The sequence below is a fragment of the Octodon degus genome, unplaced genomic scaffold, assembly GCF_000260255.1.
Source record: "Octodon degus isolate 3935 unplaced genomic scaffold, OctDeg1.0 scaffold00002, whole genome shotgun sequence".
Classification (NCBI taxonomy): Eukaryota; Metazoa; Chordata; class Mammalia; order Rodentia; family Octodontidae; genus Octodon; species Octodon degus.
Genome location: NW_004524578.1, coordinates 24,344,593 through 24,368,690, shown reverse-complemented (window position 1 = coordinate 24,368,690; position 24,098 = coordinate 24,344,593). Strand labels below are relative to the sequence as shown.

Below are 24,098 nucleotides of genomic sequence, written 5' to 3'. Positions count from 1 at the left end.
GTCTACATGGTATTCAGGGTCTCACTACCAGATCGGACTCGTAGTGATCCACCTGTTCACAGCCTCCTAAGAGATAGGATTACAGGCATGGCCACCATGCCCAATCGCAATTGCTGTCTCAGTGTGCCCTAGGGGCAGGGCGGGCACAGCAGGGCCAGGGATCAGACCCCCAGCCCCTGTGCCTGCTTGCAGGTGCTTTAATCCACTGAGCTATTTGGCCGGCCCAAAACTTAGAAATTTAAACACATTATTTGATTATCTTTTTAATCATGTCTTATTAATCCGTGCCTCATTTTTAGGAACATTGAGATTTTAAGAAAGGAACTGAAAATATTTGGGGAAGTCTTCCAAAATCCCAAAGCATGAGAAATATTTTCAGATTTGGATTATAGTAGAGAGTTCATAAAAATTCATGTCAGGATTAAACAGCCTACATATTGGTAGAGATCTTCCAGAAGAAACTGACTCTAGATCAGATGAGTATACAGAGAATAGGTGTTAACTACAACAGTTCCACTTTATACATATTTGTTATTCAACACCTCTTTCTAGATGGTAAAACTTGAGGACCGAGTTGACCTCTATGTCTTTCATGCTTATACCCTGGAATACTTGTACTTCAGATAATTTTTGATTGAATCAAATTAGCTCTTGTCCTCAGTCAGGCTATAAATGACCAAACAAGGTTTAAAATGAAAAGGGTTGACTGAATAAATTCTTTTTATTTTTTGCCTTTTCAAAACAGGGCTTTGGTATGTAATCCAGGCTGACATCAGTGAGCCTTTTGCCTCTGCCTCCCACATGCTGGGATTACAGGTATGTGCCACCACACCCCACTATAGATTCTTGAATATTTTTTCAAATCAACTCTTACCCTCAATATGACTATGTGTGACTAAACAAGGTTTAAAGTGAAAAAGTTTGGCTGAAGAAAAAGGTTGTAGGGTTGACAATTGGGTCAGATTACTTAATAAATTCCAGAGGGTCTTAACTACTTTGAAAGGACATTATGCTCCATAGTCTTAGTTTTAACACATTGAAATAGGACTGTAGGTCATGTATCTCACTGCTAGAAGCTTGAGCCATCAGTGGTACGTGCATCCCTGTCCTAGTTCTACCACCAGTGTACAAACAGCCCAAGTAAAACAGTCGTGTGTTCTACCAGTGGTTCAAGCCAGAGAAAGCTGTTAAAGAACTAGGACAGTGAATGGCAGATTCTAGATTGGGCTTGAACAATTGGCTGTGACCTTTCTGCTATCAGTTACTCCTGGCCTCTAGCTGTTGAACCAATTGTTTGTCCAAGTGGTGACAGAACAGGGGAAGCAGGTTGTTGGGGAAGTCTAAGGGTTCTGCCAGAGCAGCTGTAGGCATCCGAGCTATCTCCCAGGCAATCAGAACTACCATGTCTGTCCTGGAAGGCAGAGAAGAAGAAATACAGTCAGAGCTTTTGTATTTATGAAGGAAACAGACTTGGGCTAAGGTTCAGTATTATCTTTCCAGCACTATTATCACATTCAGCAAAACCCAGATAGCAAAAGATAATCGTACATTTGGTATGTGTGCCAGACAATGCTTAAACTTTACATATCTTCCTTTCTACTTAATAACTCTCCGGGATCTGTACTCATCACTAGATAAACAGACTAAGAACTTGCTCCAAGGTTGTATTGTTGGCGAGTAGAATTCAGACATAGGTCTGTGACTCTCAAACTTACCCGTTTAATTAAGGTTATACTGCTTCCTATGGAAGACCAACACTCTGGGGTACTATTAAAAAAATAAAAAATAAAAATAAAAAAACCCAACCAGGTACAACCCTGCTCCCTGCTATTCTTTCTGCACATAATCATGTGCCTAATAATGGAAATGCCACTCAGGATATCTCTTATCTGGCTTACATCCCAGGGATACTGAAAAACTATTGACAGGGTCTTTATGCATAGTCTTACCAAGCTGTGTGGTCCCTGTTGGGTTCCTTTAGGGAAGAATCCAGGGACACCAGCTGCTCCCCATGACTTAGAAGGGCATAAAGCAAAGATATTCCAAACTGCAAATGATACACATAGTTCAGGACAAAATGAGTTCACTTTAGGCATTTAGAACTTTTCTAGCTGAGGTTGCTTCCTAACTAAAGGGCAGATAAATTTATAGATGGAGAAGAATACCCACAGGAGCTCTCAGGTTTTACATTGGCTAGCCAGAGAAATGACTGTTCTAGAGGAATCACTGCTCTGAAGTTTCCACAGACCTGAGAATTGATTAAATGTACCCTTCAGGGCTCCAACCCAGGAATCAGTGTGTAGATCAGGTATGAGTCCAGAAATTGGATGTAGGTAGTCTGTGAGCCCCACTATACGAAGCACTGTAGACAAAGATTTCCATTGTGGGTTCACAACATCACAACGTAACACATCTGAATTTTGGAACATTTAGAGTCACCTCAGTTTAAACTTTCTTGTATTTATTATGTAACCTATTATGGTGTTATATGTCATTTATAAATACATGTGTGGTATGGTTCAGAGGTTTTTTTTTTTTTTCCTGAGACAGAGTCTTGCTATGCAGACCCTGCATAGCAAGTTTGGGCTGGCCTTGCACTCACTCATGTAGCCCCCAGGCTAGTCTCAATCTCATAGCAATCCTCCTGTCTCAACCTCCTGTGTGCTGGGATTACAGGTGTGCACCACCACATCTGGTTCTGGGGCTGGCACTGCATGCTGGTCTGGGGATCAAACTAAGGTCCTTGTACTTGCCTGGTAGATGCTTGTGCCTCTGAGCTATCTCTCCAGCCCCGGTTCAGAATTTCTTATTAAAAGCACACACATCAAAAATTGGAGACCTCTGCTATAGAGGCTTACAGCAGCAGCAGAGACTTTGTTACAAAAGCAGATATAGCTGGGTATGGTAGTGTATCCCTACAATCCCAGTACCCTTAGGGGCTGAGGCAAGAGGATCACAAGTTTGAGCCCACCTTGGGCAACTTAGTGAGACCCTGTTTCAATATAAAAAAATAAGAGCTGGGGGCACAGCTCAGTGTAAAGGCCAAGTTTCAGTCCCCAGTACTGGAGGAATTGGGGGGGTGGAGAGTGTCCTGATTGACTTTTTGGGTGTGGAACCAAGAAACTGGTGTCTAGTAAGCTCTCCAGGTGATCTTATGCTCACAAGAAGTTCAGAAGTGCTACAGAAGATAAAATTTATGGAGAGGTGAGAACTTGCTCTGACTTATTCCCTACTAGTGACTCAGAAACCATCCATGAAAAGAGAAAAGCCTCCCCAGATCTGTTACCTGGTTCTGAAGTACCACGCTGACTGGGCGCTCGGAGGAGCCGGGTGGTAATAACATTAGCCCCTGAAGTCCTTGGAGGAGTTCGTGGAAGGTCAAATGACTGATACATTTGCCCAGAGGCTTGAACAACATGTGTAGGGCCTGCGAAAAGGTCAATAAGCTCTTCTCCCAAAGTGCACTGTAACTTCACTTTTCTCCTGCCTTCCCTGTAACCCCTTCCATTTCTGGGAACTGTTTTTGGCTTTTTGCCACAACCTGTGCAGCCAGCGGGGTCTTGAGAGGGGACAATGGGAAATTAAGAAAAAACTGTAGACACACATTAAAAGGAAAGCTGGGACTGGGTGGGACCTAACCTCTGTGGAGAGGCAGTGACGGCCCAGCATGGTCCACTTCTATTTATATACTGTAAAAAAAAAAAAAGGGGGAGGTGCACGAGGTAGTCAAAAGTGCAAGGTCTCAGTGTTTTGCTGAGAACAGTGAAAGCAAAACATTCTCAAAGCTATCTGTGCTGTAGTTAACAAGGAAAACTACCAAGGCCAAACTCCTGCTGGACTGGCCTTGCTCTAGTCCCAACAACTCGTTTGCGTGGCTCACCTATGGAGCTCCCTCTTCTTCAGGCTTGCCTTACTCTAGCCCTGAATGTGTGGTCCATCTCCAGCTCATCAGCTCCTCACAGCTTGTTCCTAATAAGGTTACTTCCTGGGCCTTATCACTGATTACCATCTCTAATACAGAGTCCTTCAGTACCCACTTGCTCTAGGATGCCTTCCCTAAAGGCTCAGCACTGGAGATAGGGGTGCTTATTTTCTCTCAAACCTTTGCAGCACAAATCTGTGCAACCATATACCTATTTTCTTTTGCTTATCATACTTGACTATCTTTTTTATTTTTTATTTATTTTTTTTACATTTATTTAGTGTGTGTGTGTGTGTGTGTGTGTGGCCAGCTCAGCCCACCAGGGGGCGGGGCTGGCTGGCATGTGGTGCTGGGGGATTGAACGGTGGTCCCTGTGCTTTGCCAAGCTTGTTCCAAGTAGGTGCTTTAGACCACTGAGCCATCTCTCCAGCCCCATACTTGACTATCTATACTGTTGGTGTAGTAGTTTGTTCTGTAACTAACTTCCTTGAGAATGGTGAGGCTGCCCCCGCCTCCCTGTCAGGCAGGTACTTCGCTGGCAATTCTAGGGGTAGAGAATGGAAGGCAGGCAAGACCCCCTAACCCACTCAGAAGACCATCCTTTTCCACGCTGACTTCATGGTACCTGGTCAGTCACATCCCTGCGGACCAGGAGGGGCAGATGGTGGGTAATAACCAGAAGAAGGCTAACAGCCTGATCAGGCAACAGAAAGGGCAGCAGGCGGGCCACCAAGGTCTTCCCTTTCTTCACAGAGAGCACCTGCAAGAAGCTATCCGCTGCCTCCCTACAGTGGGAGAGAAGAGAGCATTCTCAGAGTTTAGAACACAAAAGAGGGCCATAAACCAGGCACCATGGTACACTCCTGCAATCCCAGAACTCTGGGAGAAGGAGGCAGGAGGATTACAAGTTTGAGCATAGCCTGGGTAATCCAATGAGACCCTATCTCAAAATAAAAAATGAAAAGGGTTGGGATGTAGCTCAGTGTTAGAGCACACCACGATTTGATTCCCTGTATAGGGAGAGGGAAGGAGGACAGAGAGAAGGCTATATGCTAGGAAGGAGGGAGGGCAGTAAGACCAATGATTTGGTTAGTCCTTCCCTTCCTGGGACCCCCCCCCATCCACCCACACTCACTCTAGTTTGTTCTTCTCCTCGGTCTTTAAGGCTTGGAACAGCTTTTCAACCTGGTTGTTCTGCTGCTCAGAGTAGCAGGATTGTGGAATCCCATCCTTCTGGCCCTCCTCTATCTCTAGTAACTGAAGAAACATCTAGGAATCGGAAGGTGGAGAAAGAAAAGAGGCAGTTTTGAGCATACTCCCATTCTAAAAGGTAATTCAGGAAGTCTTCCAATAAATTAATAGTTTACCTTCTCAATCCTGCATAATACCCAAAGCTTCTGACTGCTTACAGCTGCTGGATCCTAGGAGAAGAGAGTCTATAGAACAGGGCATGGTTCCAACACCTGTAATCCTAGCACTTGGGAAGCTGAGACAGGAGGATTACCACAAGTTCAAGGCCTGGGCTACATAGTGAGTTCAACACCAGCCTGAGCTACATAGTAAAACCCTATCTCACTAGCATACAATAACACAACACCACTCCAGGCTTCACATTAGTTAAACATTGAGATGAAGCCATGCATGGTAGCATATTCCTATAATCCCAGAACTCAGGAGGCTAGGGCAGGAGGATTGCCACAACTTTGAGGCCAACCTGGGCTACATAGTGAGTTCAGGGGCAGCCTGAAATATACAGGGAGACCCTTTCTCAAAAAACAAAAAACCAAAACGTTCTGAGCTGGAAAGTCTAGACAGAAAGTCTGGTCTTGCTGCTTCCTCATTCTTAGGCTGCAATCTGACCCCAAACATGAAGGTACTCTAGACCTTTTTTTGAGATAGGGTAGAGGAAAAAATGTCCTGGGAAGGTAATGTTCCTACCTGCTCTTGAGTTCCATGAGACACAGCGTCGATAGCTCGACGAGGACTAAAACATGTAGATACAGCTACCTGGCCCAGGGAACCCTCAATTCGAACCACTGTGTGGAACGAGTTAGGAGGAACACATTACTCTCCCCTTCCATCTGCCATCTACCCAGACATCCACCCCTAGTAGCCCAGTCATACCTGATTCATAAGTCTCTGCCTTCTGAATGTAAGGTGTCACCAATTTAGGAGACTGAACCCTGTTCTTTTGTCCAAGTAGTTCTTCATCTGCCTTCTTCTCTAGCTTCTGATAGTATTTCTGATAATCCAAGACACAGGGTTAAAAAAATCATGTTCATCTAGAATTAAGATTCTTAAGCGTAAAGTATAACTTCTTAACACATCCTCTTCCATCACAATCTTTCTGGAAACGATCCTGTCACTCAACCTTCCTAGTAGCTATCCTAAAGAGTTAAGCTCTGTGTCACTTGTCATACCAAGTACTTGACAAGTCAGGTAGCTATATGAGGTCTGATGATGAGGTCCAGTGACAGGACAGAGAAAAAAAGTGGAGAACCAGGAAGGTCGCCTGCTCTAGCATCTACAAGCTCTGACATTCTCTGTTCTGAGCACACACACTACACAGCATCTGTCCTCCCAGTTCTAACCTTGTGATCCCACCTTCACTTTCCTAAACCAGAGTTTATCTGACAACCTGAAGCCCATACACAGCTCAATGTCCAGAGCTAGCACTGCAAACCTGTTTGTCAGTTGGCTTCTGGACTAGTTTTATAAATATATGGATTTGCTCAGTAGCTCTTATATCTCAAAGCAAGTTAAGGAATCCTAAATTAAAATAACTAAAACCTATAAAAGATGAGGGGAGGGCCAGTGAGATAGTTCGGCAGACTATCACTTGCTTAGGCAAGCTTGGGGACCAGGGCTTGATCCTTGGTAGCACATGTGTGCCAGCCTCACCCCCGGGGTGCACTGAGCTGGCCACTGAGTCCGGGCGTGGTGGCACATGCCTGTAATCCCACTGCTGGGGAGGCTGAAAACAGGAGGATCACTAGAAGTCTGAGCTACATTAGTGAGACCCTATACCAAATACATTTTTTAAAAAAAAGGTGAAAGGGAAGAGGAGGAAGAGAATAGCCTTTTCATTTAGGAGCAATGCCACAAAAGCAAGAGTATAAAACTTTCATTTTCAGTGATCTTGCCACTTAATTAGTGGAAAGAAGAAAGTAATGTAAATGAGAAGGAAGTAATGGTGCGAACATGGGTAGGAAACTCATGGATGTTTAGTAACCTGTGTAAAAATACACAAAGACTTACCCCACAAATAAAAGGAAGATAAGAAGCATGGGAGAATGAGTTAAAATGGCTGCCAGCATTTCTTTATTTTAAGAAATTGAATCTCATTAAGATCCTTGTTTGGGGCTGGTGAGATGGCTCAGTGGTCTAAAGCACCTACTTAGAACAAGCTTAGCAAAGCACAGGGACCGCGGTTCAATCCTCCAGCACCACATGCCAGTCAGCCCTGCCCCCAGTGGGCTGAGCTGGCCAAACACACACACAAATAAATACATAAATAAATAAAATTTTTTAAAAAAGATCTTTGTTTACTTATATTGAATTTTGCTTTTGTGAGATTGGATCATGCTTTGTAGCTCAGGCTGGCCTTGAACTCATGACGAATCTCCTACCTCAGCTTCCCAAGTGCTGGGATTGTAGGCATGTGCCACAATTTGGCAAAATCCCTGTGTTTTGGACCTTAAAAAAAAAATGAGTATTTGCAACAAGATATTTCTAAGACTCATGAAAGCGTACAAACTTGGGGAAGTTCATATTTCCAAAGGTGAATGGGGAAATTTCTCAGCAAAGTATGGAGGCAAAGCCCAAGCGGTCAGGAAATCATAAGGAATGCCATTTGGCTGAAGAGCAGGAAAGAACTTGGGATGTCAACTCTAGAAATGATCTTTGTCCTTTACTGGCTGTCTCTCCTACCCGAAGTGATATGGACTTATGGGTTGAACAGAGGATCAGAGAAGTTCCCAAAAGTTTCCGCTTCTTTGGCCCCAAATTCAAAGCTGGCACAAATACCCAGGGACTCACCTGGTAGTAATAGTCATTGAGATGGGGGTTCTCGCTCTGCAGCTGAACCATCTGCACTTTTATCACCCAATCCTTCTCTTTTCGGGTCATGAGGTTCGCATAGGGGTCTAGCTGCTGAAACCAAGTCTTCTTGGCTAGGGGACTTCAAGCCAGGAGGAACATCCCTTTAAGCCTAACCACCCTGCCTGTGGTGAAATTCCCAAGGAGTGGTGAGCAGGCAGTAGAGTGCTCTGGCAGTGATGGGACAGTGCAGTGGTGGCTGACAAGTCCAGATTGTGCTACCTGTGCAGGGGCTGGGGGCAGATGTGTGGTCTCTAGGGAATACCCAGCCTGCAGACAGGTTCTCCTGAAGCCTGCTGGCCACAGTGGCTTTACCTTGGTGTTTGTTGTTGTTGTTGTTGCTGCTGCTGCTGCTTCTGCAAGATCCTTCGGTGCTGTGGGTGCAGCTGGGTCAGGTGACTGAAAAAGAATCCTGAGCTGGGAGGAAGGAAGCTCTCTGCTCCCCTGCCCCTTCCCGGTAATTTCCAGTGGGTATATCCAAGGGCTTCCTATTTGTTTATACCCCCACCCCCACCCCCAAACAACAGAAAACAGCACGATTCTAACTCCTGATCCTCAAGATGTATTTTCTTGCAAAGTGGCTGTAAAAAATCTTGCACTATTAGGAAAACTTCGGCCTGTCAGTTTTGTCATGCTAGCTGACTTCACATTTTTAATTTCCTTATGTCTCCATGTCTTCATCATTGAGGGAGAAGATACTGTCCTGCAAATTGCTGTATTAGATTTCTATAACTATTTTTCTGTGATACCTTGTGGAGCGGCCCTCACCTTTTCTCAGCCACCACCTCCTGAGGCCTCTAGACAGAGCTAAGCTTGTCCTGTTGCTACAGTCCCTGGTCCCCTGAATCAGTACCTGAGCCTAGAAGGCCACGAGGTCAGTGGGTTGCAGAGGAGAGCTGGGTCTAGCAGGGGCTGTTGAAGTTCGAAGTGCTGAGGTGGAGCGCTGGTGCTGGGAAATGTAGGCTGCAAAGAAATTGGTGGTAGATGGTGCAGGGGCGGGAGGAATTCAAAGTTGGGTCACATCTGCAGACAGAATCTGCTCAAGCTCAGCTTCTACACTGCCTTTACACTCTCATGTGCCTTTTAGGAACTTGCCCCCTACATTATGTGTGTTGGGGAACCTTCAAGCCAGCTGTGAGTGCATCAGATGGTGGTTCCTGGCTCTTTCAACAGAGGTGTCACCTCTGAGAAATCAGGTCATAGGTCCCTGAGTGTGAGGGGAATGTGTGTTGTCTTTAGCCACCAAGGCAGCACCCTCCTTTCTGAATCTTCTGAAGTCCTCTTTGGAGCAGTTCTAGTTCTTTCTGCAGGATTTCCTGGTCTCTGAATCCTGCCCTCCATGTCCCCATTATGCAGTCCATTGAGGGAAGGTGTTCTCTCCAACCCTAAGTTTAGAGCTGCTCATCTGCTGAACTCTGGCATAGGCTGGGAACAGGCTCTAATCTTTGCCCCACTATGAGCAGTTCATCTGCACCCATGGCTGGGCATATAATCTGCTATATACCACGCTCCCCTACATAGTAGGGCAGCTCCCGTTGCCCTCTTCACTTAGGGTGCTTCTCTCCAGGGCAGAGAGGATAGAGTGAATGTGATGAAGAACATTCCGCATGCTCAGGGGTGGGGTCCTCTTCACCACCCAGTCACCTCCCACAGGAGAAGCACTGGTGCAGACTCACCTGCCACGGAAAGTGCAAGGAGGCAGGTGACATCCCCAACACACCAGGTGTCTTGACTCCAGGAGAGCTGAATAGACTTCTCTGGAAAAGTGGAAAACCCAGGCTCAGATGGGCCCCAGTGGTGTCTTCTACATTCACTTGTGTCCACAGGGACATGGCAGGGGACACAATGCCAACCATTTCAATGGGACAGTAATTGTAATCTGCTTTTTTTCATACTCAACATACATCTGCTCCATGATCTTGCTTTCCCCTCAAAAGCAAGAATCCACTTTCCTCATCTTGAGATTGAAGAAAAGCCTGAGTCACTTTATTTCTACATGATAGTCCTTGTCTCCCTCCATTCATTATGGACACTGAGGAAACAAATATTAGGATGGACTGCTGAAATACAGGGACTCAGGTAAACATGCCTCATCCTAACAGTCACAACTTAGAGGGGGTTTATGGCTAGGTTAAGGCCTATTTGCTGCTGCTGTTGTTCTTTTGAGACAGGGTCTCACTGTGTAGTTCAGGCTGGCCTGGAACTCACTATGTAGCTCAAGTTGGCCCCAAACTTTCAGCTAGTAGTCCTCCTGCCTCAGCCTTGCGAGTGCTGGGATTATAGATGTGTACCACCACACCAGGCTACACCTGTTTTTAAGATGAAGACCGAATCAGAAACTATGATGGCACTAGGAGACAAAGGGGAGAGAGAATCCCTAATTCAGGTTCAAGCCTGAAACAGAAAATGTTAAATTCAGAACTTTAGAAAGTGGTAGAAGAGAGGAGAAGGATGTTTCCCCACAGTCTAAGCTGCAGACACCTGGGGCCAATGCTTTGACCACCTCCTGCCAGGGCACCTGGGTGTAATGGGTGGCATCAAGTACAGATGGATGCCCAAGATCATTCTCTTCCTCATCTGGATCTGGCCCCAAATCAGGATCCAAATCCTCCTTTGCCACCTGGTCTTTCTCTTCCTCTTCCTTAGGCATCAAGTCGCCACAGAACTTGCCTGGCCTTTGGTGTAAATGTAAGCCTGGGGGGAAACAAATGGACTCAGTGTGAGGAGTCTGAGCTGGAATAGCTGCTACTCAGTAACATTTCTGTTTGTAGAGCCATCTCACTATGCAGTCAGGCAGGCCTTGAGCTTACTTTGTAGCCCAAGCTGGTCTTGAACTCAGAATTATCCTCCTGCCTCAGCCTCCAAGTCCTGGGATTTCAGGCCTGCTCCACCACACTCGGCTTCTAGAGTCATCTTTGACCAATACCTCCATTCTAAGGGTTCTCAGACTCCCTACCTCACGGTATCCCAAACCATCCCCCCACTAAAGCAAACAACCTAACAGGTGCTAAGTTTCACTTGTTGTACCAACTCTTTGATGATTGAGTGAGTGCCGCACAGGTTTTCCTCCAGCTGTTCCCCTCTACTATACAACCCTTCCTGTTGCCTCTTTAATTGAAAAAGTGCCAGCTGCTCTGATTCAATTTAACCCAGTATTTAACACCACCAGCCACCATCTGCGTTACCAGTTACTTCACACATATCTCTTTGCTGAAAGTCATGCCAGGCTGTCAAAGCTGTTGTAATTTTACTGCACAGGCAGGGAAAAGAACGTCTAGTAATGTGACTTCAAGTCACCCAGTGTGATGTGGCCAGCAAGTAGGAGAGGTTGGAATCACTTCCACTAATTCTGGGTGCCCAAGTTTAAGCTGAGGCAGAGCAGCGGGCCTCATATCCCTAACTTTCTGGCCCTCTTGGTTATACCTTCAAGACACTTCATCTTGGTGAACTGGTCGTCTTCCTGTATGTCCTCCCCTGAGAAAGTACTGTCAGCATCTAGAAGGTAAACCTGGGACAGGGAAAAGCTCAGGTAAACATCCACCCTTAAATATACCCGTCCAGCTCTAGGGAGCTGCTCTGCAATGGGACAGAGATGAAGGACAGGACTGGCACTGGAAGAGAAGCACTTCTCATGTGATCACCACCAGCCACCATCTGCCCAGCGAGACCTGGTTGCTGACACCCACCGCCTGACCGTTGCTGTTCTTGCTGCTGAGGGTAGCCATGACAGTCTGGGCCAGGGTCCGTTAGGTGCTCTCAGCTTTAACAAGATCCAACTCTTCCCCGCCCTCATCTGTTAAAGGGCCAGCAGCCCCCAACCACTGTTTTCCAAATCCTTCACTGGAAATTTGTGAGATTGCTTCCACTTAATCTCTGTTCCAAGAAAACTAGGTAGGAAAGCTTTATGTGTGTTCTGATGAGACTGCTTATGAACCAAGTTCCTATACCTTCAGGGAAGTACACTTCAGGCTCTCATGGGCTGCTAGCCCTTCACTGGGCCACATGAGCTTGTCTCCTACCCAGCTCACTGATAAAGGAATCCTGTGAATTTGGAAGCTAGATTTTTAAGGTAAATGTACTTTTTCTTGAGATAACACAATTTTTTGGCTTCTCCAATGGAAAATGGTCCAAAAGTTTAGGAGAAAAACAAATTATCAACAACAAAACAAGTAGTTGCTACCACTGCTTGTAAGTAAAACAAGACACATCTGAGTTTCATCTAATCCCTTAGTGACCTCAGGTTCTGGGCCCACATCCTGTCTGCAGCTGACATACATATGACTTTATAGAACTGCTGCATAAAAAGTAAGTTAATTCCTCTGTATCAGAAATTAAGTTAGAACCTTACTGTCACAGTTATGAGACCATGATTCTTGGTAATTTCTAAAGGAAAATATTTTCAAAAGTTCTGCTGTGGGCCAGAACTATATAGGCAGGAAAAAATTAAGTAGCTTGATGATGAAAAATATTTCAAATATCTGAACCTGGTTTAGACCTTGTTTTAAAAAATTAAGTTTATTGGTACATTTTAGGTACACATAATGATTACATTCATCATAGGGAGTTTGTATCTGTACATAATATATCTTGATTCTTTTTCCCCATTCCCTTTCCTTCCCTTCAACCCCTCTCCCTTCCCTAGTTACAAAAGCTTTGTTTACATTTGTTTCCTTTTTTCTTTTCCTCCCTTCCTCCCATTCCCTTTCCATTTGAACAATTTTTTCAATTTAGGCCTTTTGGCAATTTTATTCAGTTGTTTATTCCAAGAATTTCCAAATAATTTATTTTGGCATTAGGGAGAAAAGGGCCAAATGTGAATTTCAGTGTTCCAGAAGTGATTCATTTAGGCATTTTGTGAGACTAGGTCTTAAAGAGAACCAATTCCCACATGCAGATTTTTATTCTGAAGGGTCTTCCTGTAGGTGCTAGTACACTAGGGCCTGGAGATGCAGCCCTGGAATTGCAGCACCCTGGTAGCTGAGGCAGGAATATCGCAAATTCAAGCCCAGCTTGGGCAATTTACCAAGACCTGGTCTCAAAACAAAAAAAAATTTAAAAAGGGCTGGGGATTATAGCTCAGTGCAAATGTCCTGGATTCAATACATTGTAGTAAGGAAAGAAAACGTTATTTTAGCAAGCAATTTGTTGTTCATTGTGCCACAAGCACATAAGAAGGGTGGCTTTAATGATAAGGTGATTTTTAGACGCTTTATTGAATTTTCTAATTCTAATATTGTAATTATTTAAGTGGGAAAAATAAATGCCACTCTAGCTTCAGCTCCCCCAGGAAGCCTTCTTAGATATCCTGCTTCCTTACAGGCTAGACTGTGTGATTAGCTGACCTTTTTGCCTTTTTCTCATTGTGCCACTAACTTCTGGTAAGCTGGTTTTCGTGTGTGTGTGTGTGTGTGTGTGTGTGTTATTGGTGATTGAATCTAGAGCCCCATATGTGCTAGGCAAGTGTCCACCGCTGAGCAACATCCTGATCCTGTAGTCTGCTTCTGTGTTTGTCATGCTTTGGTCTATGGAAGAGCAGGAGTGTGTCTTCTTTTTTGTGGCCCCAGGATTTACCCCAGTATCTAGGAAAACTGAGATGAAAAATAGTGATGCTAGCCAGGCATGTTGGCACACTCCTAAAGTCAGGATCATGGTGAGTTCAAGGCCAGCCCAGGCTACAGGCTACATAGTGAAGTTAAGGTGAATCTGAACTGCATAGTGAGACTCTGTCTCAAAAAAAAAAAAAGGTGATGTTTCTTTTCAAAAACTTCATACAAGGGTTTGTTGCTAGTGTGAAACTTGTTAGAATCAAAATGAAGTCACTGTGTCAAACTCAACAAAAATAAAATGAAGCCTAGGCGATTATAAGGGAAGGAACCTCATACTTAATAACAAGAAGCTTACAGCTAGAGCCACAGCCTTACACAAAGCACAGCATAACTTTACACAGGAAATACTTCTCTGAGGCCAGCTATCCAAAAATGGCTCGTACAACTTTGACTGATGCTACACATTTTTTTTAATTAATTAATTTATTTATGTGTGTGTGTGTGTGTGTGTGTGTGTGTGTGGCCAGCTCAGCCCACCAGGGGGCGGGGCTGGCTGGCATGTGGTGCTGGGGATTGAACCGCGGTCCCTGTGCTTTGCTTAGCTTAGCTTGTTCTAAGTAGGTGCTTTAGACCACTGAGCCATCTCACCAGCCCTGATGCTACACATTTTATTGATCCTGGTAGATAAGGATTACTAAGTCAAAATAATTTACATAATCCTCATTTGGCCTTATCCTTACCTCAGCTTCCTTGAATATAAGGTTTAACGTGGCGTGCATCTTCCCATTACAATGCTACTCTTGAGTAAATTTATTGTTTTTGGAAAATCTCTGTTTGAGTCAATACCAGGCTCTGAGTATATCCTATTCCAGCTTACTCACCACATTATCAACAAGGACATTTCTCTCTCTCACCCCCCCTTTTTTTTTTTTTTTTTAAACAGAGTCTTCCTATATAGTTTTGAGTTCACTATGTAGCTTAGGCTGGTCTTGAACTTACGGTGATTCTCCAGCCTCAACCTCCCGAATACTGGGACTACAGGCATGCACCACCATGCCTGGCCTTGTTTCTAAGGATATTTCTGAGAAAACAAGTTTTAAAAAAACACAGATTTAATTTTAAAAAGTAAAGACACTGTACCAAAGTAAATTCTTTCTAGACAATAGAGTGAAGAGACAACTTCCAGTATTGGGAAACAAGACTTGCCAGCTACTCCTCTGACGGAGGACTAATATCTAGAACAGACAAACAGCACGGAAATAGCAGGGCCCCAAAATGAAAGGCCTAATCAAAAAATGAGCAAGTGAAATAGACACTCCTCAGAAGTACAAATGGTCAATAAATATATTTTTACCTGGGTTTTTTTTTTTTAATTTATTTAGTGTGTGTGTGTGTGTGTGTGTGTGTGTGTGTGTGGCCAGCTCAGCCCACCAGGGGGCGGGCTGGCTGGCATGTGGTGCTGGGGATTGAACCGCGGTCGCTGTCCTTTTGCTTAGCTTAGCTTGTTGTAAGTAGGTGCTTTAGACCACTGAGCCATCTCACCAGCCCCAATAAATATATTTTTAAAATGGTCAATATCTTTGACCATCAAAGAAATGCAAATTAAAGCAGCACTAAAATTCTGTCTTACACCTGAAAGAATGGCTACTGGTATCATCAAGAAAGCACAGGAAAAAAAAAAAAAAAGAAAAGAAAAGAAAAGAAATCACAGTATAAATGCTGGTGAGGCCCTTGGGGAGGCCTTTGGGATGGGGGACTCTACCTTGTTGTAAACTCTATAATCATTATGGAATGTGAACTCCTATAATCACTATGGAAATCAGTGTGGAGATTCCTCAAAAAACTAAAAATAGAAATTTCATTCATTTGACCTATTCCACTTCTAGGTACCTTTCCCAAAGAGTTAAAAAGAGCCAGCTAGATAGCTCAGCAGACGAAGTACCTGCTTAGGTAAGCTCAGGGACCAGGGTTCAATCCCTGGCACCACATGCCCTGCCCCAGGACACACTGAAACTGGATGTGGTGGCACACACCTGTAATCCCAGTGCTGGGGAGGCTGAAAACAGGAGGATCACTAGGAGTCTGAGCTGCATAGTGAGACCCTGTACCAAATACATAAAACAAAACAAAACCAAAGAGTTAAAGACATCATATCACAGTGATGTATACCCGTTGGGGACCACGAATTGTAGGTTGACTTGGTATCTGTCCTAGGCTCTCCATTCTCTGTCAACCTGTAGGCCAGTCTCAGCTAGTGAGATTAGCACTTAGGTGTGTGGATGGATCTTGGCTCCTTTTCTTTATAATGTTAAACTTGCCCCTTTTATCAGCCTCTATGCTGTTCCAGGAAAAACACCCACTGCCCTTCACCCATTGCTCTTGACTCAGATGTATTGAATAAATACCAAGGGTCTGGGTGTCCCCTGGCCTTTTGCTCCTAGAGAGTGACTGGTGGTCCCAGACCCCTGCTATACACTTCTTTACTTTGTCTCTTGCTTTCTTTCCTTCCCCACTGTAACCTACACAGGAAATTGGAACCCACCACAGGGGTCTCCAATAAGTGGCACTGTGGGAAGGGTCTCTAAAGCCTCGAAACCAACATGGTCTGAACCCACAGTGTTCTCATTTACCTGAGGCTTACTAGGAGTTTTACAATGGTGTTTGGATATCATGTGATATCCAGGGAAGTACTAGTGGTTTCAACATGAGTAATAATTTGAGTAATAATCTTACTGCATCTAAAATAAAAAAGGTAATTTATTTAAAAAGATTTTTTTAAATCTTTTTGAGACAGTGTCTCACTATACAGTTGAGGCTGGCATTCAATTCACTTTGTAGCTCAGGCTGGCCCCAAACTCACAGCAATCCTCCTGCCTCAGCCTCCCTAGTGGTGAGATTGCAGGTGTGCACCACAATACCCAGCTAGGAATTACCTTGTTTTTGACATTAGGCAGTCTCAGTCCTCAAACTCTCTCTCAGCCTGGCCTGGTAGTACATGCTTGTGATCCCAGCGCTAGGAAGGCTGAGACAAGAGGGTCTCTGGTGAGTTCAAGGTCAGCCCCTGTCTCAAAACAAACAAAAAAACCAAACAAACAAAGCAACAAAAAAAAAACCCTTTCTTTAAAATCTCCTTTTTAAAACTCTCTCAAAAAACATTTTTTTTTTTTAAAAAAAAGAACATAAAGTACACAGTGCCAGGTAGCAGTATCATCAAAATAGTCCAGTGATGAATTAAGTACAATCCTTGGTTCCTGCAGGCAAGAACTTTAAGACATTTACACTGGAATCAGAAAAAAACTTTGCTTTTTTTGGAAGAGAGTTTACAGCAGAGGAGAAACTGCTTCTCCTGAGATCTCAGATGGAGCTTGCTCAGTTCTGCTTTAGATTTGTTATGTACTAGTACCCACAAAGTTTCTGCATTAGAAAGTGACTAGGGAGAAAAATGTAAAATAAGTGTGCCCCCCCCCAGCCTCCTGGGGGAGACCTGTAGCCTGCTCAGGGTTTTGATATTCTTCAGCCTGTGCCTCCAGACTATGTAAAAATAGAACTTTCTAAACCTTGTATGTCCAAATACCGACAGACTGTTGTCATTTCTCCATGGTGGTTAAAAACAGTCTTAATCAAAATCAGCTTTCCCTGGATATCACCTGTTTGGTTTTATATTGCTTAAAGAATTAAAACAGAGTATGGTAAATAATTGAGCTCCGGGACCTTTCACCATAGATCCAGTTTCGGCCCTAGTCAGTGTCTTCATCTTAATGTTGGTTCCGGGAGCCCCATGAAGCACCTCAGCAGGTTGCAGCAGGTTGCTGCCCGGAACATAGCCTGTCCTCTGCACAGGGCTCCACCCAGCAGCACCTCCACCCTCTCTGGGAACCCAGGTGCTCGCCCTTTCTGGATTGTGTGCTAGGGTGTGCTGGTTTTACAACATTCAGTGGCTGCAACGCCCAGTGGCTACAGGTGAGACTGTGTGGGTTGATAGTGTGCGTGGAGCTAGGCTGTAGGCACAGGACCTATGCCAGGAGACATGTGGTAACAACAGAGGAAGCAATGGTAGAGGCACGAGTGGCTTCTCCCTCCCTCTTTACCTCTGTAGGAACAACAACTGCACCTTTTATTTTATCTGTCTGTCTGTTTATTTTTGAGACAGAGTCTCATTGCGTGTACTGTAGCTGTCAATTCACTATATACTCCAGATTGGCTTTGAACTCAGGTGATCCTCCTGCCTAAGCTTCCCAAGTGCTGTGATTACAGACATTTGCTGCCCCCATGACTGGTCTGAAAACTGAACTTTTTTCTCTCTTCCTTTCTCTCAAACTCGTAGTGGTCCTCCTGTTTCAGCCTTCCCAGCGCTAGGATTACAGGCTTGCGCACCTGGACTCCCAGGCTGGCTCAGCGCGCCTGTGGGGTGGGGCCGGTGCACTACGAGGCACTAGAGATTGTACCTGGTCCCTGCGCTTGCCTAAGAAGGCTTTTAGTCCACTGAACTATCTACCCAGCCTTTCTTTTCTTTTTCAAAGACAGGGTCTTGCCCTGCAGCCCAGGTTGGCCTCAAACTCATGCCTCCCTCAGTCTCCTGAGCACTGAGATTATGAGCCTGCACCACCATGCCTGGCCTGTGCCTTTTAAAATACACACATTTTTCTTTTTGTTCTCTGCTAGGAAATACAAAGCAGGTACTCTGCTTTTCAACTGTTCCTTGACCAGCACCAGAAAAGCCAAAGGATTTGAATTTGTTGATACACAAAAGTCTGGAAAAAACAGATTGGATAGGGGTGGTATGGGGGTGGGGCATGGTACACAGAAAAGAAGGAACAGAGGGAAAACAAAACTCAACAGGATGCTCATGGGCCAGCCAGATAGCTCAGTGGACTAAAGCGCCTACTTAGGCAGAGCACAGCGTCTGGGGTTCGATCCCTGCCTTGCTGACCCCCACCCCTGGGCAAGCTATCCCAGCACTTGGGATGCTGAAAACAGGAGGCTCACTAGAATCTGAGCAGTGTAGTGAGACCCTGTACTAAATACATAAAAAAAAAAAAAGAGGACCCAGTGTGTGCCTTGGCACTACCCAAGTAGCCAATCATATCTACAGTATCCAGGGCATGCTGCCAGTTGTGCTCCCAAAGAAAAACAGTAACATCCGGTGGACTAAGTCATGTTTCCTGAGAGACATCAGGGAATCTGCCTGCAAGATTCTGTCCAGGGCAGAGCATCTTGATCCTGGCTCTCTATGCAGCCCCCTTTTGGTTGAGTTGTAGGGACACAGTCAGAACTGCTGAGCACAGACTGGCACCCTCTGAGGGAAGGCCAAAATCTTCCTCTCTGAACAACAATTAGATCTACTGTTTAACTGCAAATCTGTCCTATGCATCCGTGAGGGACTTCCCAGGCAGGGAGTTGCCATCCTTTTTGGCTGGGCTTCTTGGCTGCTGATGTCTGGGTTTGTATGTTGTCCTGTAGCTCTGTTTGCAAAATGATACCATGGAATGGATCCAGTAGGTAGATTCCAGGCTCTGTATATGATAACCAAAGAATTACAAAGCATACATCCAGTGCTAAAAGAAAAGGAGCTGTATTTATTTATTTGTTATTTTTTAATTTTAAAATTTCTTATTATGTGCTTGCAGTGCATAATGAGTACATTTATCGTGAAGAGTTGGAACATGTACATAATGCATCTTAATTCTTTGTACTTTTCCAGTGCATTTAGTGCCAGTGAGTTCAATGCTGACAATGCTGATTAAGTTGGTACACTTTATTATTTTTGTTTTTTGAGACAGGGTCTTGCTGTGCAGATGAGGCTGGCCTTGAACTCACCATATAGTGCAGGCTGGCCTCAAATGCCTGGCAATCCCCTGCGTTGGCCTCCCAAGTGCTGGGCCCATAGTCTGTGCTACCACACCCAGCAAAATTGGTGCATTTTATGTTTTATCTTGTCCAGGTAGGGTGGTACACACCCATATTCCCAGCACTCAATAGGCTGAGGTAAGAGGGTTTCAGAAAGGTCAAGGCCAGCCTGGGTTACATAAGTGAGCCCAAGGCTAGTAGCAGCTATTTGTGTGTGTGTGTGTGTGTGTGTGTGTGTGTGTGTGTGCATTTGGCACAGGGTCTTACTATGCAGCTTGGATGTATAGTGATCCTCCTGTTTTCAGCCTCCCTAGCACTGAGATTACAGGCATGTGCCACCACGCCAGGACTCTGTGACTGGCTAAGTGTGCCTGGGGGCCAGGCTGGTGCAGAACCTTGGTTCCTGTGCTTGCCTAAGCAGGCACTTAGTCTGCTGAGCTATCTTGCTAGCGCAGTAGTAACTACTTTTATTGACAGTGATGGGAAGATGTGCTCAGGGCGAGGTTTGTGGCAACAAAAATATAGCATGAACAGAAAAGTGGTGCCAAGACAACAAGAAAGTAAAAAGCACTACATACACAGGTAAGTCAGGCTTTTGGATTTTAAAAGATGTACACCCTAGCCTGGATGCTTCTAGCTGGGTCTCTAGGTAAGATTGACCAGGATGATTGACAGGGTGCTGAGTCATGTCAGGGGCTTTAACTACCACGCATGTCCCAGAATTCACTCTGATTTAATTATATGTATAAGATGTAGTCTATATCTCATGAACCTTTGTAAAGTTCACGTTTCCTGACCCTTCATAAATTCATGTGAGGAAAAGACCAGGAGTTCTAACATGTGCATGTGCTCTTGCCTTGAGCTTCAGAGATTTCCTGGATCTTCATTAGTTTATTTTCTTCCTGCCTTAGAACAGTATATAGAGGATTAGTTCTGGGGTGTTGCTCAACTTCCAGTGAGTAGAGGGGAGTGATTTTCCCAGCCCCATCATGCTACCTATAATATTTAGGCCAAGTCAAGTTTTTTTTGATTTTTTTTTTTTTTTTTTTTTTTTTTTGGTATTTTAGGGAAGGGTCTACAGGGCATTCAGGGTCTCACTACTAGGTCAAACTCATAGTGATCCACCTGTTTACAGCGTCCCAAGAGCTGGGGTTACAGGCATGCATCACCATGCCCAGTCTCTATTGCCATCTCAGCACAGAGGTGGGGGTGGGGGCTCACGGCAGGCCTGGGGATCGAACCCTGGCCCCTGTGCTTAATCTGCTAAGGTATTTGGCTCACCCCAGGTCAAGTTTTCTTTTTCTTTTTTTTTCAGTACTGGGGATTGAACTCAGGAACCTGCGCTTGCCAGGTAGGCGCTTATTCCACCGAGCTATCTCCCTGGCCCCCCAGGTCAAGTTTTGGCACATGCCTGTTTTCGGTTGAGAGGTTCCCTTTGGTTGCTCTCACTGTCTTCTTTCTGTTTAAAGAATACAAAATAGGGTTGGAAAGATAGCTTGGTGGTCTAAGTACCTGCGTGGCAAGCTCAAGGACCCAAGTTTGATCCTCCATACCTTATGCCCTACTGGCCCCAGAACCTCAGGTACAGTGGGCTGGCCCTAAACCGGGCATGGTGGCATATGCCTGTAATTCCAGCTCTGGGGAGGCTGAGACAGGAGGATCATTGAGTCTGAGCTGCCTGCTGGGACCCTGTACCAAATAAATAAATAAATAAAATATTTTTTTAAAAAATAATATAAAATAGTAAAAACAAAACAAAACAAAAAACAAACCAGCATTTGAAACAATACAAAATTTCACTAAACAAAGTAATAGGGATTGAATAATGGTTTCTGTATTACATGAAATTATCTTCAAATTATTTGTTTAGGTTAGCAGATATAAATGTGCAAAATTGGTCTAAAGAAAGTCCAAAACATTCTAACGCTTGGCAACAATAGGTAGGAGAGAAGTTGTCTGACTCTTTTATAGTATGGTATTTGGGAAATAGCCCAAATATTGAAGCACTGGCCAAATTGAGGCCTCCAATTCTTGTGTGGTGTGCTGGGCCTACATCCCCAGAATGATCCTGCTCAGTTAGGGGCAGTAATATGATTGGAAAGGGCCTGACCAAACCAAGCTTCTGTAGACCTCCAACTCTCCTGAGTTGTATAGCAAATGATAGGTTCTATGGGCCAAAATCTGGTTAAACAAAGATGAAGAAGACTTTGGAAAGACAAATATTTATTTATATTCAACTAGGTATCTGGCAACCAGGTCCAAATATGTAAGCTTCTAGTAAAAGGGAATGAATTGGTTTTCTGTTGCTGCTTTAACAAATTTTCACAAACTTAGTGGCTTTTGTTGTTGTTGTTGTTGATTTGAGACAGGGTCTCACTATGTAATTCAGGCTGGTCTTGAACTCACTGTGTAGCCCAGACTGGCCTAGAAACTTATAGCAATCCTCCTGCCTCAGCATCCTGGGTGTTGAGATTGTAGCTCTGTGACACCTGGCTAAATGTAGTGGTTTAAGACAACATAATTTGTCATTTTATGTTTCTGTAGCCCAGAAGTCTAACACATAGAGCTAAAAACAAGACCTGATCAGCGCAGTATTCTCTTCTAGAGATGCCAGGGCCATCTGTCCTGGTTGTCCCAGCTTTTAGAAGCTATCCTCATTTCTTGACCCACAGACTCTCCATCTACCTTCACAGCCAACATAGCCCAACTCTCTGACATTCTTCTGTAACCAAATTTTCCTCTGGCCATAGTCAAAAAAGTTTCCTGCTTTAAAGCCAATTGAAGGTGATACATGTAGAAAACTTACCTTGGGTGGGTGACCTCCAAATGATATAGGGAACCTCCAAATGACATAGGGAAAAATGATCTCCTGACCTGACTTGACCTAGATGAGTTCGTGTGCTCTAAAACCAAAGAATGAATTTTAGGAATAAACAGAGGTTATGAGCAGAATATATTTATTGAGGGAAAGAAAGCTCCTATTCAAGAGAGGGACAGGAGGGGGGCCCAAGCAGGTTGTCCCCAGGAAGCTGTCTCTTCCAGGGACTTTTTATAGAGGAAAACCATGTGGTGAGGTGGGTCTAAGGGTGGAAAGGACATGGGAAGTTGCTTAGTTGGGCATGAGGTGGGACCAAACTATGGTCAACCAATGAGATTACAAGCACCATTGCTCAGGTAAAGTTTATTAAGTCCAGGAACAAATGGGGAAGCAAGTCATGTAGCAAGCTGACATGAATATGGAATGGGGTCTCTTCCTGTTGGGGATCGGGCTAGTGACTCATTTGGGCTCTTTCAAAGTGATTCCTATTTAGAACATCAATCCCTGATGCCCAGGGAAATATGTAGTTGTATTTGTTTTCTATTTTGTCTTGAGGTGTGGCCCATATGGGAGTGTCTGTCTCTTCCAAGCTGCAAAGTCACCTTGTCTTCTATCTTGTCTCCTTGAGGGCCTGGCCCTGTGGACTGTCTATAATATTTCTATCTTTTTTTTTTTGGTGGAACCAGGGATTGAACTCAGGCCCTCACGCTTACCAGGGAAGCGCTTATTCCACTGAGCCATCTCCCCAGCCCCCAATATTTCTATCTAACTTGGCTGCCTGCCACAAAGGGATAAGGAAAAGCCCCAGCCAGCTCTATACATATTAGTACATGGAAACAGGATTGTTATAACCTATGTAACCATCTCCATTTTGTAACTAGAACAGCTATTTTGTTACACAACTCTGTACGTTTCTGTTATAACCTATGTGTTTGACTCCATTTTGTAACCAGAATAGCCATTTTTTTGTACAGTTCTGTATGTTTCCACTGTGACCTCGTTATCAAGACCTGTTTGTTATAAGCTGACAACTTAGGCTCCATTTTATGACTCAAGCTATCCTCCTGCACTCTGACCACAGCTTGTAAATGCTTAAACTATTCCTTTGTCCTAGTGCAAACTGCGCAATGTATCCTATCTAGCCTGTGATCAGCCTCATACCCTAAAGTGATGACTATTTGTTCTAGAATATAACCTCCCCATTCCCAAAATTATCCTAATATCCAACTTGTGACAACCTGTAATCAACACCATGTCATTAAATTTAATTGTTTGTTCGCGGAAGATGTAACTGCATGTTGAAAGACTGTAACCCCCTGTTCCTAAAATTATCCTGATTCCCTTAAGTGGACCCTGACCCCTGTGCTGCATTTCCCTAGTACTCAAGCCACAAGATCACCCAGTTTTATAAAGTTTTCAGCTTTATAAACCCCTGCTTCTCTCTACCTCTGCATGCACATACTTGGAGACGAGAGTCCTTGCTGCCGCTGAGCTCAGCTAAATAAAGCGCTTTTGAGTCTGGTTTTTGATTTTTGGGTTACAACAAGGATCGGACTCAGCCAAATGGAGACAGTCCTCCTCCATCAAGGAGAGTCACCCAGCTGGTCCTCCACAATATTGGATTTCCTTGAATAATAATCTCTGGTAACCTCATCTCAAGGTTCTCAACCTTAGTTATACCTGCAGGATCCCCTTTACCATGACAGATAATGCATTCACAGCTTCTGCAGAAGAGGACGTGGACATGTTTGGATGAGACACTGTTTTACTACCACAGTGTAGTATGTTTCCTTTCCCCACTGGAAACTATTTAACTGCTTTGTCACTATAAATTAGTTTGTCTTTTCTTTTTTTTTTTTTTTTTTTT

At 44.3% G+C, this 24,098-nt stretch overlaps 1 protein-coding gene across 2 annotated transcripts; it reads right to left on the bottom strand.

The window, feature by feature from the left end:
- Positions 1 to 817: 817 nt before the first annotated feature.
- On the bottom strand, positions 818 to 15,626 carry Patl2 (PAT1 homolog 2). Of its 2 annotated transcripts, none has more exons than XM_023712941.1 (15): positions 15,600 to 15,626; positions 11,444 to 11,528; positions 10,524 to 10,714; positions 9,697 to 9,777; positions 8,874 to 8,983; positions 8,336 to 8,419; positions 7,961 to 8,102; positions 6,047 to 6,164; positions 5,861 to 5,958; positions 5,290 to 5,343; positions 5,058 to 5,191; positions 4,548 to 4,707; positions 3,287 to 3,427; positions 1,950 to 2,047; positions 818 to 1,411 (listed from the first exon to the last, which is right to left on the bottom strand). In XM_023712941.1, the coding sequence occupies exons 2-15, from the start codon at positions 11,457 to 11,459 to the stop codon at positions 1,258 to 1,260; spliced, it is 1,581 nt and encodes a 526-aa protein (XP_023568709.1). In that variant the 5' UTR covers positions 11,460 to 11,528; positions 15,600 to 15,626; the 3' UTR covers positions 818 to 1,257. The 2 variants fall into 2 exon arrangements, with proteins under 2 accessions (XP_023568709.1, XP_023568706.1); XM_023712938.1 differs by lacking the exon at positions 15,600 to 15,626 and adding an exon at positions 11,707 to 11,748.
- Between the last annotated feature and the right edge of the window lie 8,472 nt (positions 15,627 to 24,098).